General features: G+C 41.6%; 2 protein-coding genes and 1 non-coding gene across 3 annotated transcripts in view; 2 read left to right on the top strand and 1 right to left on the bottom strand.

The window, feature by feature from the left end:
• Positions 1 to 1368: 1368 nt before the first annotated feature.
• Positions 1369 to 12223, bottom strand: DDX20 (DEAD-box helicase 20). The gene is made up of 11 exons (XM_027058351.2): positions 11731 to 12223; positions 11255 to 11349; positions 9468 to 9636; positions 8741 to 8855; positions 8476 to 8618; positions 8193 to 8331; positions 8035 to 8093; positions 6444 to 6526; positions 6001 to 6106; positions 5782 to 5883; positions 1369 to 3219 (listed from the first exon to the last, which is right to left on the bottom strand). Exons 1-11 carry the CDS (start codon positions 12029 to 12031, stop codon positions 2060 to 2062), a joined length of 2472 nt encoding a protein of 823 aa, XP_026914152.1. The 5' UTR covers positions 12032 to 12223; the 3' UTR covers positions 1369 to 2059.
• TRNAK-CUU (transfer RNA lysine (anticodon CUU)) lies at positions 7326 to 7398 on the top strand. The gene has a single exon. It is a non-coding gene; the product is annotated as a tRNA-Lys (tRNA).
• A 191-nt stretch (positions 12224 to 12414) lies between the features above and the next one.
• Positions 12415 to 13719, top strand: part of INKA2 (inka box actin regulator 2) — a 32832-nt gene continuing 31527 nt past the window's right edge. The window contains exons 1-2 of the mRNA XM_053214610.1: positions 12415 to 12716; positions 12950 to 13001. The gene's annotated coding sequence lies outside the window, so the exon portion shown is untranslated. The remainder of the gene's footprint in view (positions 12717 to 12949; positions 13002 to 13719) is intronic.

Genomic DNA, 13719 nt, shown 5'->3' with positions numbered 1-13719 from the left:
CCTACCACTGCCCAACCCAGATGACAGGAATCCGAATTAAACAGGAGTTTAGGGTAGTGGTATGTTAAAGGTTGTGGACAGTAAATGACAGTGGCTGTGGATGTTTGCTGAAAGCCTGGAGGAAAGTGTTGGTAGTGCCTAGGGAAGTATGTACACAGAAAAGAAGAGCTTTCCTTTTAAAAAGTTAAATACAAATCTCTCTAGACATGAGGGGTTCTCTCACCACAATTCCAATTCACAAGGTTTGGGAACCAAACACGTAATCATAAAAAGATTGCCAAGGAGAAGAAATGAAAGAATACGTATCTTTACACCACCCTTATCCACAGAGGATACGCTCCAAGATTCCCAGTGGATGCCTCAAACCGCGGGCAGCTCTGAATCCTATATGTACTGTTTTTTCCTATACGTACATACCCATAATAAAGTTTAATTTATAAATTAGGCACAGTAAGAGATTAACAATAATAGAACAATCACAACATACTATAATAAAAGTTACATGAATGTGGTCCTCAAAGTATCTTATTGTACTGTACTCACCCCTCTGGCGATGATGTAAGATGATAAAATGCCTACCTGATGGTGAATGCTATAGGTATTATGACACAGCATTAGGCTACTACTGACTGGCCGGACAGTATGTCAAAAGGATCATCTGCTTCTGGACCCAATCAATGGTTGACTTTGGGTAATTGAAAGTGCAGAAAGTAAAATATCAGGGGGCACCTGGGTAGCTCAGTCAGTTAAGCATCTGACTCTTGATCCCAGCTAAGGTCATGATCTCACGATTCATGAGATCGAACCCCACTGACAGCGCAGAGCCTGCTTAGGATTCACTCTCTCCCTCCTCTCTGCTCCTCCCCTGCTTGCACATGCTTTCTCTCTCAAAATAATAAACTAAAAAAAAAAAAAAAAAAAGCAAAATCTCAGATAAAGGGGACTCCAATTAATTTTTTTCTGAGTCATGATTTATAGATGTACCATCTCAGAAAAATGAGACGCTCCCCTTAGATCCTAGCACTAAAGGTAAAAACTGGGGGGAAAATTTCTAGAAGGCATAAGATTAGGACATACTATGAGAAGAGTTTAAACAGAATGAGTTCCAGCTTCCAAAAAAACAGTTAAAATGAAGGGCTAAAACTTTCCTTTAGCCTCCCAACAGATTAGGGCAGTTCTTAATCTGGCTTCTACACCTGGGCTTCAGAAGGTCTATGAACCTCTTGGAATTACATATACAAATCTTGTTTACAGAATGGAAACTTTTCTGGTACAAATCTATAGCATTCATCAGATTCATAAAAGGATCCAAGAACCAACAAAGATTGAGTTACTCCTTTTCTTGAGAAACGGAAATAAGACAGCCACTGATGATCCTGAGCTATTTAATGCGCGTAAACACACACAGCTTTCACAATCTTAAAAACAAGACATTCGAAAAAAAGATGAACAATAAACATGTCAATAAACATTTGGCTAAGTTCGCATTTTTACTGGTAACAAATATTTTTCCTGGAAGCAAATGGCATCAAAGCTACCTCTGGGCGAGTGTGAAGCAATATTTATTCCTTCCTACCTAAACATAAAAGGCGAGGGGATTTTCTGATCTATCGTGTTACAAATTTCTACAAGAACACACCTCTATAGAAATACAGCCCAAGCCTTTTGTCAAGAACTCCACAGCATAAACTAACATTATTTTTCAAACCTCAACTGTTTTTATTTTTATTTTTTCAAGTAAACAGTGGTATTAAGTCTTTTTAAATGTTTCTTTCTTGAATGGCTTACAGAAAATGGCATCCTGGGACCTTTAGCTCTATGTCTCCAAAATTTTCTTTCAAGGATCTGATCCATGAAGTTTCTCAAAAAAAAAAAAAAGATAATATACCTCACCTAATAAGACAGGTCAAAACAGTCTGAAAAATAGATGTGTCCCAGCAGAAAGCCTCAAGACTTTTCAAATTCCTCAAAAATGGCACTGTGCTAAAGGCCCCGGAGGATGGCTATCCGAAGGTATCACTCGTTGATATTTCTGGATGGTATGAGGTACTGCCTGTCATCACTGGTTGCCACGCATCATTTCTTGTAGATAAATGGTATTCATGTGATAAGCTGCCACCCAACTTGGGTGCCTCTGAGCATTCCAATAATATGACTGAGAAGTAGCAGCGTAGTATTCCTGCCATGCCCTGTAGTAAGCTCTCCAGTACTCCTCATAGTCCTGGTAGGTCTCGGAAAAATTCAGATGGGTTTCCCTGTGGCAGTCATACCAACCGTCCTCCTGGGGTTCTGTCTGCATTCGATAGGAAGACCGCCTGGGAGGGTTTCTCCGGCTCTGCTTAGCTCTCTGGGTAGCCCCCTCTTTATGCCTTGCCTTTGTCTGGATTTCAGGTGATTCCTGATACTCTACTGGATTAGGGATGTTGTTTCCATTCAGAGGCTGCTCCAAAGAGATATGGCCATCCACACGAGTAGACTCCGCATCTTTCGGCTGAGTATCAGAAGAGCCTTCCAAGTAGGACTTATTTCCTTTGCTCTGGGAAGAAGTCCTTGAGCTGTAAGAATCACTGTCACTCTCAGAGTCTCCAGATTGACTGCTACTTGCCAATACCTGCACTCTCTCTTCAGGAATTCTGTTTCTTACAAAACCATTTTGAGGATTGACAGTCTGATCCCCAGGACCCGTGTAATGCCTGATGATTTCCACAGGTTTCTCTAACCCCTCTTTAATATAGTGTTCATAATCCTCTACCAATTCCGAAAAAGTCAAAGAGTATGGCAGATGGATTTTAAAGGATGACAGACAAGGAATTTTAGGGAGTGACACAGGTATAGCTTCTATGACCTGGTGCTGACCAGTCGAGTTTTCAACAGAGATCTGAACAGAATTCTTCATCGGCTCTTCCAATTGTATGCCACAGCCCACTTCTTTCGGTGACACTGCTTTTTCGATGATTCCACACTCTGAGTGGCTTTTCACAGGAAGCTTTTGTTTGGTATTATTTTTTGATTTGACTAAGAGTGCAGATACAGAAGTATTTCTGGATGAAGCCACATGGTTACCATGAGCTTTCGGAGTTGGAAAGGTTCTCTCTATTTTTTGAATCTGCTTTTTTAAGGGCTGGGTAGGTACACTTGCTAAGCCATATGTATGCATAGCAGCTTGAACCTCCACATCCCAATCCGAACATTCTTCCATCAGACCAGGAGGAATGGGATCTACATAAAAGGAACAAAAGAATATTAAAATTCTTGAGCTGCTCAAGACCAGCAATTTTTGAATGACTTCATAAAGCTTTCCATAAGTAAGAAATAATATATACTAATAATACACTAAGAAGCTTAAGAATTGCACTTAGTATTTTAAAAGACCCAAGCAATCCTCGCAGTAAAGAAATACACCCCAAAATATGCAAGACCCATCCCATACTCACAAGCGGGATCTCCCCATACCTCCCACTCAGAAAGAACTTCTGCCAGGACATACAAGTCTGCAGAAATTCCCCCATCTCTTCCCCTCCCACTCTCCCCAACTCTTCCCCTTTATCTCACTACTGCTGACAGCAAAACAAGATTATTAGAAAATGGATTGTGCTCCCCAGAGCTTATCAGCTGGGGAATATTACGACTGCAACTCTGCACCCAAGTAAATCTGCCACCCTATACTCCCAACAGGGAGGAATCACTGCCCCCAACAGTGGAGAAAAACCTCTATCTGGGAACAAGTTAAGAGGGCTGTAAAAAGATCTGTGGCCTCAACAGCACTTGCAAATTTTTAAAAATTTGCTGGCTCCAGCTCTCTAAATTTCCTATTCCATCCAGGAGGGATAGTTTGCTCCCACCTGCACACTCAGACCTTCCCAAAGTGTGATCAGTTTTCACCTTAGGCAGACAAAATACACAAAGCCCCTGATTTACACAGGTCTGCCTGTCTGTTCGTGCTACTGGGGCTCCACATAGACGTATCCACTGTTGAATCCCTCATTCTGAACTCTTCAGCTGGGGCTCTTGATCTTTTGCTGAACAGATCCTCTGACAAAAACTCGATTCCTACTGAGGTGGTATCCCTTGTTTGCCTCCCACCCTTCTCAAATAGGCCGACTGCCCTCCTTACTCCTGTGCCAGGTGCTTCACCTGAGCAGTCTGCTATCATACAAGCTCCTAGTCCAATATAAATCCAACACCACGAATATAATTTTCTCATGATTTCAAGGCTCCGAGAACATTATGTGAAGATCGAAATATGTCATTTTCCAGTATCCAAAGGCAAATTTTATTTATCACTACATGCTATGATACTGAATCCTACTGAAGGTCTTAACTCTCTTTTACCAATTTTCAATTTACTATTTTCACATTATAATCATCTGACAGATTATCAATAGACTCATACATAGAGTTAACATACTATAGAGTCTTAAAAGTGACATGGGGCACCTGGGTGGCTCAGTTGGTTAAGCATCTGACTTCAGCTCAGGTCATGATCTCACAGTTTGTGGGTTTGGGCCCTGCATCAGGCTCTGTGCTGACAGCTCAGAGCCTGGAGCCTGCTTCAGATTCTGTATCTCCCTCTCTCTCTACCCACCCCCCACCCATGCTTGCTCGCTTGCTCTCTCTCAAAAATAAAATAAACATTAAAAAAATATTATTAAAAGTGACAGAGAACCTAAAGACTGTTTCAAAAAAACAAGTATTTTGTAAATCAGGACACAAACTTAGAGCAATTAAAGAAATTTGTGAAAAGATCACAAAATGAGCTATGACAGGGCCAGAATTCCTAGATTCCACAGAATTCCCAGACCTATGCTTAATCTAACTTTATAAAAATCACTAACGGAGTTAAATATAAATCACTGAAATATTCACTGCTATGTTTATTCAATAACTACTTATCCCATATTCTAGAAGGTCATGTATATGTAAGTTTACAATTATGTATATATACACATATATACTGGTATATACATATATATGCACACATATATGTACATATACACATGTATATACACACATACACACTAACGTGCATATATTAACATATATAATAAATGAGCCACATTTCTACACAACAGTTTTTAAAGTTTCCAAGAGATCATTAATAGTTTCAGACATGCAGTTTCCAAGGTGGCACTAAAAAAAAAAATCAGCTTGACAAATGACTCATTAAATCAAAAGAAAACACTTCAGGGGCACCTGGCTGGCTCAGTCACAAGAGCACAGTACTCTTGACCTCAGGGTTGTGGGTTCAAGCCCCACACTGGGTATACAGATGATAAATAAATAAATAAATATTAAAAAGGAAACACTTAAAATTTTTCAAAATAGCATTTAAAGATATTATTCCTTCCTTCCCCATGGTGACAAAGGAGAATACAGCAAGAATTACCTCCACAGCGACAAAAGAAGGGAAATATATGCCCTCTTACATAAAACAGTGAAATCAAATTGCAAGGCTAAAAGCTAAAATACAGAGCTAATACAGTAGTAAAATAATTCTCATTTCTCATGTGCCAGGAGTTAGCTTGCAATCTTCTCCTTGCTGCTTATTAGCTGTAAGAACTTAGGCAAATTACTTCACTTTTCAATGTCTTGATATCCTCATTCACAAAAAATCGACAATAAGGGCACACACTTCATAGAACCATGGTGATAATTAACCAAGTTAACATATGGAATAGGACCTAACATATCCTAAGTGCTCCGTGTTAGCTGTTAATTTTATGAGGCCTATCATCAATATCACTATTCTTTTGACAGCAAAATGACACAGACAAAACATACCTGGTAAAGGCAGAAGGTTGATGTTACATTTCTGGGCAATTTTCATCATCACATTTTCTTCTTCTCCCCGACAACAGTAGGTCACTGTCAACCCCAAGGTACCTAAAGCAGAGGGACTGTTAATTAGTAAATCATTTCCACATAAATGACATTCTACCTGTCACATCTTCCTCCTAAAGAAAGCAGCCAAACTTTTCACTTCTTTTTTTTTTTTTTTACCAAAACGGCCAGCTCTGCCAATCCGATGCATGTATGTCTCCCAATCCAATGGTACATCCAGATTTACAACCAGGTTCACCTTCTCAGCATCAATCCCACGGGAAGTCTTGAATTGAAGAGGAGAACAAGTGTTTGCATTAACTGCCACACAGGCTCCAACGCACACTAGATTATTCTACTATAGTACGACCAAAACCCAAGTGAAGAACAGGAAGGAATTCAGGAGCAAAGGAAAAGGAAATTAATTTCTAATGACTAGCTTCAAGAATAAAGATGAAAATATAAGACTTTTAAGAAAGCATGTTCCCCAGCACTGGAAAGACAATTCCCTTCTGGTATTCTTATCAGACACACCCATGTAAAGTAATAGTTGAAACCTGTCCATCTAACAAGAGAGCCCAAGTCAAGATGGATTAGTCACCCAACCCGAACGAGAAATATACCAAATCTGTGGAAATGAGGACTCTGCAATGAAACTGCTTCAGCTTGGCCATAGCATCAAGACGCTGATTCTGATTCATGTTACCTAAAAAGACCCAAAAAGAAAGTCATATAAAAACAAGCTAACATATTTATCAAATACACAAAAAGCAGAATTCCTAACTACCAGTCTTAACGCTTTAAAAATATACCAAAGTTAACTCTATCCTTATATACAAATACAGGTTAAGACCTAAAGTCAGAATCTTTTAAAATACGGTTAGGCAGTCAACTTGAAATTCAAAAACATATTTTATTTTATTTCAATTTTTAAAAGTCTATCTACCCATTTTGAGAGAGAGAGAGAGAGAGAGAGAGAGAGCGAGCGCGAGCGCACGCGCGCGCAGGGGAGGGACAGAAAGAGAGGGAGAGAGAGAATCCCAAGCAAGTTCCATTCTGTCACCGCAAAGTCCAACATGGGTCTCGATCCCATGAACCATGAGATCATGACCTGAGCCAAAATCAAGAGCCAGACACCCAACCGATTAAGTCCCCCCAAAATCAATTTTAAATGGTGACTAGGTTATGCCTGCAGATATACCATTATATCCGCAAGGTTACATATGAAGTAGAACAATTCTTAGAAAAATTGCTTTAATCAGCGGTTTATAAATTTGGTTTTGAAGTGTGATCTACAGTCAAAATATTGTCCATTAGAAAACAGTCTCCCCAGTATCTCATAATATACAATAATGAGACAAGCTTATGCTAACAGGTTACAAACTAAGCTATCAATGAGAATTCTAAAAAGGATCTTACTGATCAAAAATTCCTTTAAATCTTTCATTTCTATTAGGCCAGCAGTAATAATTTAGTTTTCTGTCAAAAATGAATCATCCTGGGGCACCTGGCTGGCTCAGTTGGTAGAGCGTGTGACTCTTAATCTCAAGGTTGTGAGTTTGAGCCCCACACTGGGTATAGATATTACTTAAGTATAAAATCTTAAAAAAAAAAAATCATGTTCACCTTCTTCAAGACCAAAAAGCAGTTAATTCAGTAGCAGCTCACAGCATTTTTACAATGATTATGTAAAGAAGCAAAATATGTTGCACTGAAGATAACAAAGGCAAGCTTTATAAAATTATTGAGCTCTTCATGGACAATTCATTCCAATTTTCTAATTTCGTATGATGTACTAAGTTACAACTTAAAAAATAAGAATATTGAGGGGCAACTGGGTGGCTTGGTCTTAAGCATCTAACTCTTGACTTCAGCTCAGGGCATAAACTCGTGGTTCCTGAGTTCCAGTCCCACATCAGGTTCTGCGGTGACAGTGCAGAGGCTGCTTGGGATTCTTTCTCTGCTCCTCTCTCCACCCCTCCTCTGCTCACTCTCTCTCTCTCTCAAAAAATAAACTAAAAAATATAAATAAAAATAAGAATATTGATATAACAAATTCCAATGAAAAATTAACCTGAAATTTCCTTTACTCTAAAGACTCAGTGTAACCTCACACTCATAAGACAACTCGGGAAGTAGCATTTCTTCTTCCTGACTTTGGAGAGGCTTCAAGTCAGGATACTAAACAAAGATTAAAGTAAGATATAAACTTACCCGAAATACACTCAGCAGGAAAGCCTTTAGAAGAAAGAATATCAGCCAAATGTTGTGCTCTATGAAAAATAACACAGAGGTTATAATTTTATAAATATGGCCCCATGCCTATCCTTTTATTTCACAAGTTCCCCAAATGACCTTTTAAGGTACATTACCTGCTGTGCAAATTAGAAAAGACTAAGGCTTGATTAAACGGAATTCTGCTGAACAGTTCCTGTAAATGCTGAGCCTTTTCCTCAAAAATCTTATGGGCCAAAGGGTATGAATTGACAACTCTGTAATACTGCTTCAAACCTGCAAAGAAGAGTCCTCTGTTAAAACAAAACATATTTGCTATATCCTAATAGCAAATATGAAAGCAACAGCCAACTAGGCAAGGGAAAGCTCCAGAGTATCACAAACAAACCAGTAATGTAAGTATCCAATATCTGTACTCACCTAGGAGACTCGGATCACTGGAATTTAGTCTTACAAAAGTGGGATCTCTCATGTACCTTGTCAAAGCATTAGCCAAATAGTCAGGGTAGGTGGCTGATACGGCCAACATCTGTTTACTTGCAGGCAAGGAAGAATAAATCCAGCTGCAAAATACAAGAAAAACACACACCATGGAAACTAATCAAACAGTAACTACCACCTGTTAAAGCTAAAGATAGACACTTTAGGACACCATTTTAATAGTCCAGCAAGTTATTTTTCTTACTTTATTTGCTCCTGGAAGCTGCCTTCTTCTAAAAGCTTATCTGCTTCATCAAGAATAAAGAGACGTATACTGCCTGGGTTCAAGTAGTCAAGTTCTATTAGTTGTTTAATTCTGCCTAAAGTCCAGAAAAAAAGCATACTGAAATATTTAAGATGTACTGAATTTGTGCAAATCTCAGCCAGTGTTGTTACTCTACTCACTCACAGGTTATACTGTTGATTTTCTTGACCCGACCTTCGTTATTATACATTTACGCACCGAACCACAAATTAGAAATGTTGAATTCTATCTTGCCTAAATCCATTATTTCTTCCTCATATTTCACCACCCATAAGCACAGATCATAAACACTACTCCCATCAAAAGACTTGAATGCTAAGGCCCTGAATACTAAATTCTGATCTGAGTGATTCTTGACTGAATGATTAATAGAGAAGCAAAGAATAAATCCCAATCCATGGCTTAGAAAGGCTTCTTGAAAATCATCTCCTTTCTCCTCTTTTCAAGCCAATTCCATAGGTGCACTTAAACAGCCTCAGGGATGGAGATTTCCTACATTCTGCTGGTAATTCCAGTCACATGTCTAAAGCCTCGCTTATAATCCTCAAAATAATTATCAGAGTTATCAAAGATTCCCATATTCTTACATCAATTATTTTATATTACCTATATTAAAAGTGTTCAGTTCCTTAAAAGCCCCAGTTATGAACAGTCACTGATATCTTACCAGGAGAGCCAACAGCAATATGGCACTTTTTAAGTCTGGTTTTGTCTTGTGATAATGGAGTCCCTCCAATAAAGACATGACACTCTAAGCCTTCCATTTTTATTCCAATAGCTGTAATAACAGAATGTATCTGTACAGCAATTTCTCTTGTAGGAGCCAAGATCAAAATCTAAAAAAGCATAAAATATATACACTTTTAATGAGTCAGTGGAACAGATACATGTGGTTGGCACATTTTGCATTATAATGAGCTAGTTTTCATTTAACCAATCATTTTAAATGATGAGTTTTTACTGACAAGGGAAACTATTCCATTCATTCACATATATATTCATTCAACAAACACTGAGTTGAATGAATTGCCTACCTACTAGGCAACATATAAGTTGCTGTGGAGTCAAGAGTTAACAATACACAGTTCTTGCCCTCAGGGCACTTTCATTCTGTGTAAGAAGACATACAATAAACAAACGGACATAAATAATGGCATACAATAAGAGTTGGAGAAGTGAAAAAAGAAGGGAAGGAGTTATTTTAAATGGAGCAATCAAGGAAGGCCACTAAGGAAATAACATTTGAGCAGAGACCTAAATGTACACGGCAGAGTAGAGCTTAGCTATGTGACACCTGGGGAAATGATTTTGGGAAGAGAAATAGCAAATGTAAAGGCCTCAAGACAGTAACGTTCTTGGTGTACCTGAGGAATAGCAGGGAGGCCCTTGTAACCAGACCTAGTCAGGGTGAGATTTCTAGCTCCATGAAAAGGAGCTTTAGGGAGTCAAGGTGAGAACTTTGCAAAATAATTAACTACTGGAGGACAAGGTGAAACTACATGTTCTGAGCTAGGAGAAGGAAAAAACTGCTTTAAAAAAAAAACTAGGAGAAGAAAATATGCCAAAACGGTTAACAGCAGTTTCGCTCTGGGTAGGTGAGATTATCAGATGCGGTTATCTGGTACTTCTTGACTTTTCTGAAGTTTCCCAATTTTCAAAATTAAATTTGAGAACACAAAGATCTTAAGTTTAAATATACAAATTTGGTTTATGGCACTTTTCAGGGTTTTGGCATTTCATCTACTCCCAAATTATCAGAAACCAAAATCGCAAATACATCTCAATTCAATAGGCCTCAATTCTAGGCCTAGAATAGCCTAGGTCTTTGGGAAGCTGAAGGATTTCTTACGTGCATAACCCAGGATTTGGTAAATATGAGTCAAGAAGCTTTGAATATGGATATCCTGGCATACTGTTTATACATAACATGCGCTTGAAAAATCTTTGTTGAAGAAATTATTTCCAAACCTAAATCTCTTATTAGTTTGGGTTCTCTTAGACCTACTCCAAGAGAACCTAGAAGATGGGAGATCAATAGGATATACTCACAAGGCTGTAAGAACCACCTGCAGTTACCAGCAATAGCCAGAGCACTACATTATCACCAATCAGGCCAAATACTAAATCTTATCACAACCGGATCAGCAAGTAGAAGAACAAAGAAAACCTATCTGTATTCCCAAGTAATGAAAAAACTAACACACATGGCATTATTCTATTTAAGATGCGGCGATAAAAATTTCCAAATTTCTAACACTAATAACATATCCTTGGTCACCATCCACACCACCAGCACTCAAAGGCTTTAATGTCTACTTCTATGCTTTTCATATGGCTCACCTCAATCATTCGTTAAATTCACCTCTTCTCTCAGGAGCTATGGTATTGCATCCAACCCACGATAATAAAATCCACGTAACATACCCTCCTTTGGGTCCTCTGAGTTAGACTCACCTGGGTACTTAGGTTTTCAAGAACCAGAGAGTCCAAAGCAATGGTAGAGAACACACACGTTTTCCCGGTGCCAGATTTAGCTTGAACAATTAAATCTGAGGAGAAAAAATATATACTGTATATCGCTAACCAGTACCGACTAAAGAAGCTTAGATACCGACACGAAACCACATGATTAGAAGGGTCTCCAGAAGATCACTGGTTGGCACCTTCGTTTTTAGTGAACTCTCAAAAAAGCATCGGGCCATATCCAGAAACAGGGCTCGTCCCTGAACCTCTACCGTTTATCTTCTCGAACGGAGAGCCAACTGTCACCGTGAAAAGGACCGTAACCATCAACGCCGCGTCTCTTACAGGGGAAACTGAGGCTCGAAAGCATGCAGCGCCCGGACGCAGGACGGACCCCGCACCCGCTCCGGGACTCCTCCGGGACTCCTCCGGGACCCTCCCGGCCCGCGCACGGCCCCCGCCCTCACCGAGCCCGCAGCGCCCCAGCGGGATGGCCTTCAGCTGCACCGGCGAGGGTCGCTCGAAGCCGGCAGCCCGCAGCCCCTCCAGCACCGGCCGCGACAGCAGCAGCGACTCGAAGTCGGCCGGCTCGGCCAGCAGCACGTCCCCCGTGCGGGTCCGTGGGCCGCTGACGTCGTGAGCCGTCCGCAGGCTCCGCACCGGCCCGGGGGGTGGCTCCGAGGCCGCGAGCTGTGCGGCCACACGCTCCGCCGGCATAGCGGCCTCCACCGTCGCTAAGGCCGCTGAGGCTTCAAACGCCGCCGCCATCGTAGCCGCGCCGCCGGATCTCGCGGTACTTGAGGCGAGGGAGGGAGCCTAAGAGCGAGAAGAGGAAAAACTTTATTGGCAGTCCTCCCAGGAAGACACGCTTCGGCGAGGGGCGAAGGGACGGAAGTCGGAGGCTCAGGAAGTCTCGCAAGCAGCGGTAACGACAAAACACTGTGGCCCGAGGAAGGCCGAAAGGAGGAGAGAGAGGCTGGGGCTACCGGTGTGCGGCCGCTGGCAGCCTGCAGAGGGCGCCGCGCGCACACAGTGGGGGCGCCGCCCCGCCTCCCGGCCCTCCGTGGGCGGTCCGCCCAGTCCCGCGCTCCGCCCCGCGCCACCCTCAGAACGCCGGCTTTGTGAGGCGCGTGCGGCGTCACTCTCCCCGCCTCCCGGTCACTGGCGGCCGGTGCCTCCGGCGGAGCCTATCCCCGCCCGCTCGAGGCGGCTGGGGCACAACCAGACTCGGCTTCCTCGTGGTCCGGTCCGTGTCTGTCTCGGCACCGCATCACTCTTCTCTGTCGCCAGCCCGAGCACGGCCCCTGGCACACTCAGCTCCCGTACCCATCCGTTGAATTGCCGCCAGGCCCTGGACTGACACCTCTCAAAGCCACAGCCCCGCCTCAGACCGCTCTCTGAACTTAGATTTGTACATCCATCGGCCTTCTCTGCATCCCCATTGAGAAGTCTGGTAGACATCTCCCATCTTTCATGCCACCTGGGTGTTGCTCCTGTCCCCGGCTTTATGCACCACCATCTCGCGGGGGGGGGGGGGGGGGGGGGGGGCAAGGGACCGACTTTGCCACCTTCCCTTCTTTTAGGTCTCTGCTCAAATATCGCCTTTCCAAAGGGGCCGTTCCTGACTTTTTTTTTTTTTAATTTTAATTCCAGTGTAGTTAACATACAGTGTTGTATTGTTTTCAGGTGTACAATAAAGCAGTTCTACCATTCTATACATTACTCAGTGCTCATCATGGTAAGTGTACTCTTTAATACCCATCACCTCTTTCACCCTGATCTATTATTATTATTATCTAAGATACTTCCATCATCCTCTGGGTTCCCCCAACTTTCCCACCACTCTCTGTTCCCTTGTTCTGCTTTATTTTTCTTCATGACACCACTACCTGAGATTGTGTTTATTGTCTGTCTCCCCCACTCTATGAGGACAGGGACCTGTTCTGTCTAGTTCTCTTCTGTATTCCTAATGAGGAAAAAAACAGATCTGACCCATAGTAAGTGCTCAGTGTTTATTGAGTAAATGAGTTCCTGCGAGTCTTAGCCATAACTCCAAGTTTAAATATTTCTGGAACCTAATCTTATTTATAATTCCAAAACTAAAGATATTCTGCATCCAACGCCAACTTTTTCTTTTGTCCTTATATCATCATTCTGATCATTATCTCTCACCCCATGCTCACACACATGCAGGTGCACACAGAATGATGATCCAGATTCCAAATGATGTAGAAGGAGCTTTAGCACTGTAATCCCATCTGTAAGAGGTCTCAAGGATGCGTTTTGGTTAGAAATTTAAAAAACATTGAGAAATGTCAACTGTTCATGTGAAAGAAGGGGTTCTGTTGGGAGTGGGCACTGAAGTTTCCAGGCTTCCTCTTAGTAACCCCACCTTTTTCATCCATCTAGCCCCCAAATCCCAAACCTGGGAGTTATTCTTTTTAAAAAAAAAAATT

Source organism: Acinonyx jubatus, chromosome C1 (assembly GCF_027475565.1).
Source record: "Acinonyx jubatus isolate Ajub_Pintada_27869175 chromosome C1, VMU_Ajub_asm_v1.0, whole genome shotgun sequence".
In the NCBI taxonomy this organism is placed as follows: domain Eukaryota; kingdom Metazoa; phylum Chordata; class Mammalia; order Carnivora; family Felidae; genus Acinonyx; species Acinonyx jubatus.
Note: the sequence above shows the minus strand (reverse complement) of the source record. Positions and strands in the feature narration are given on the sequence as shown.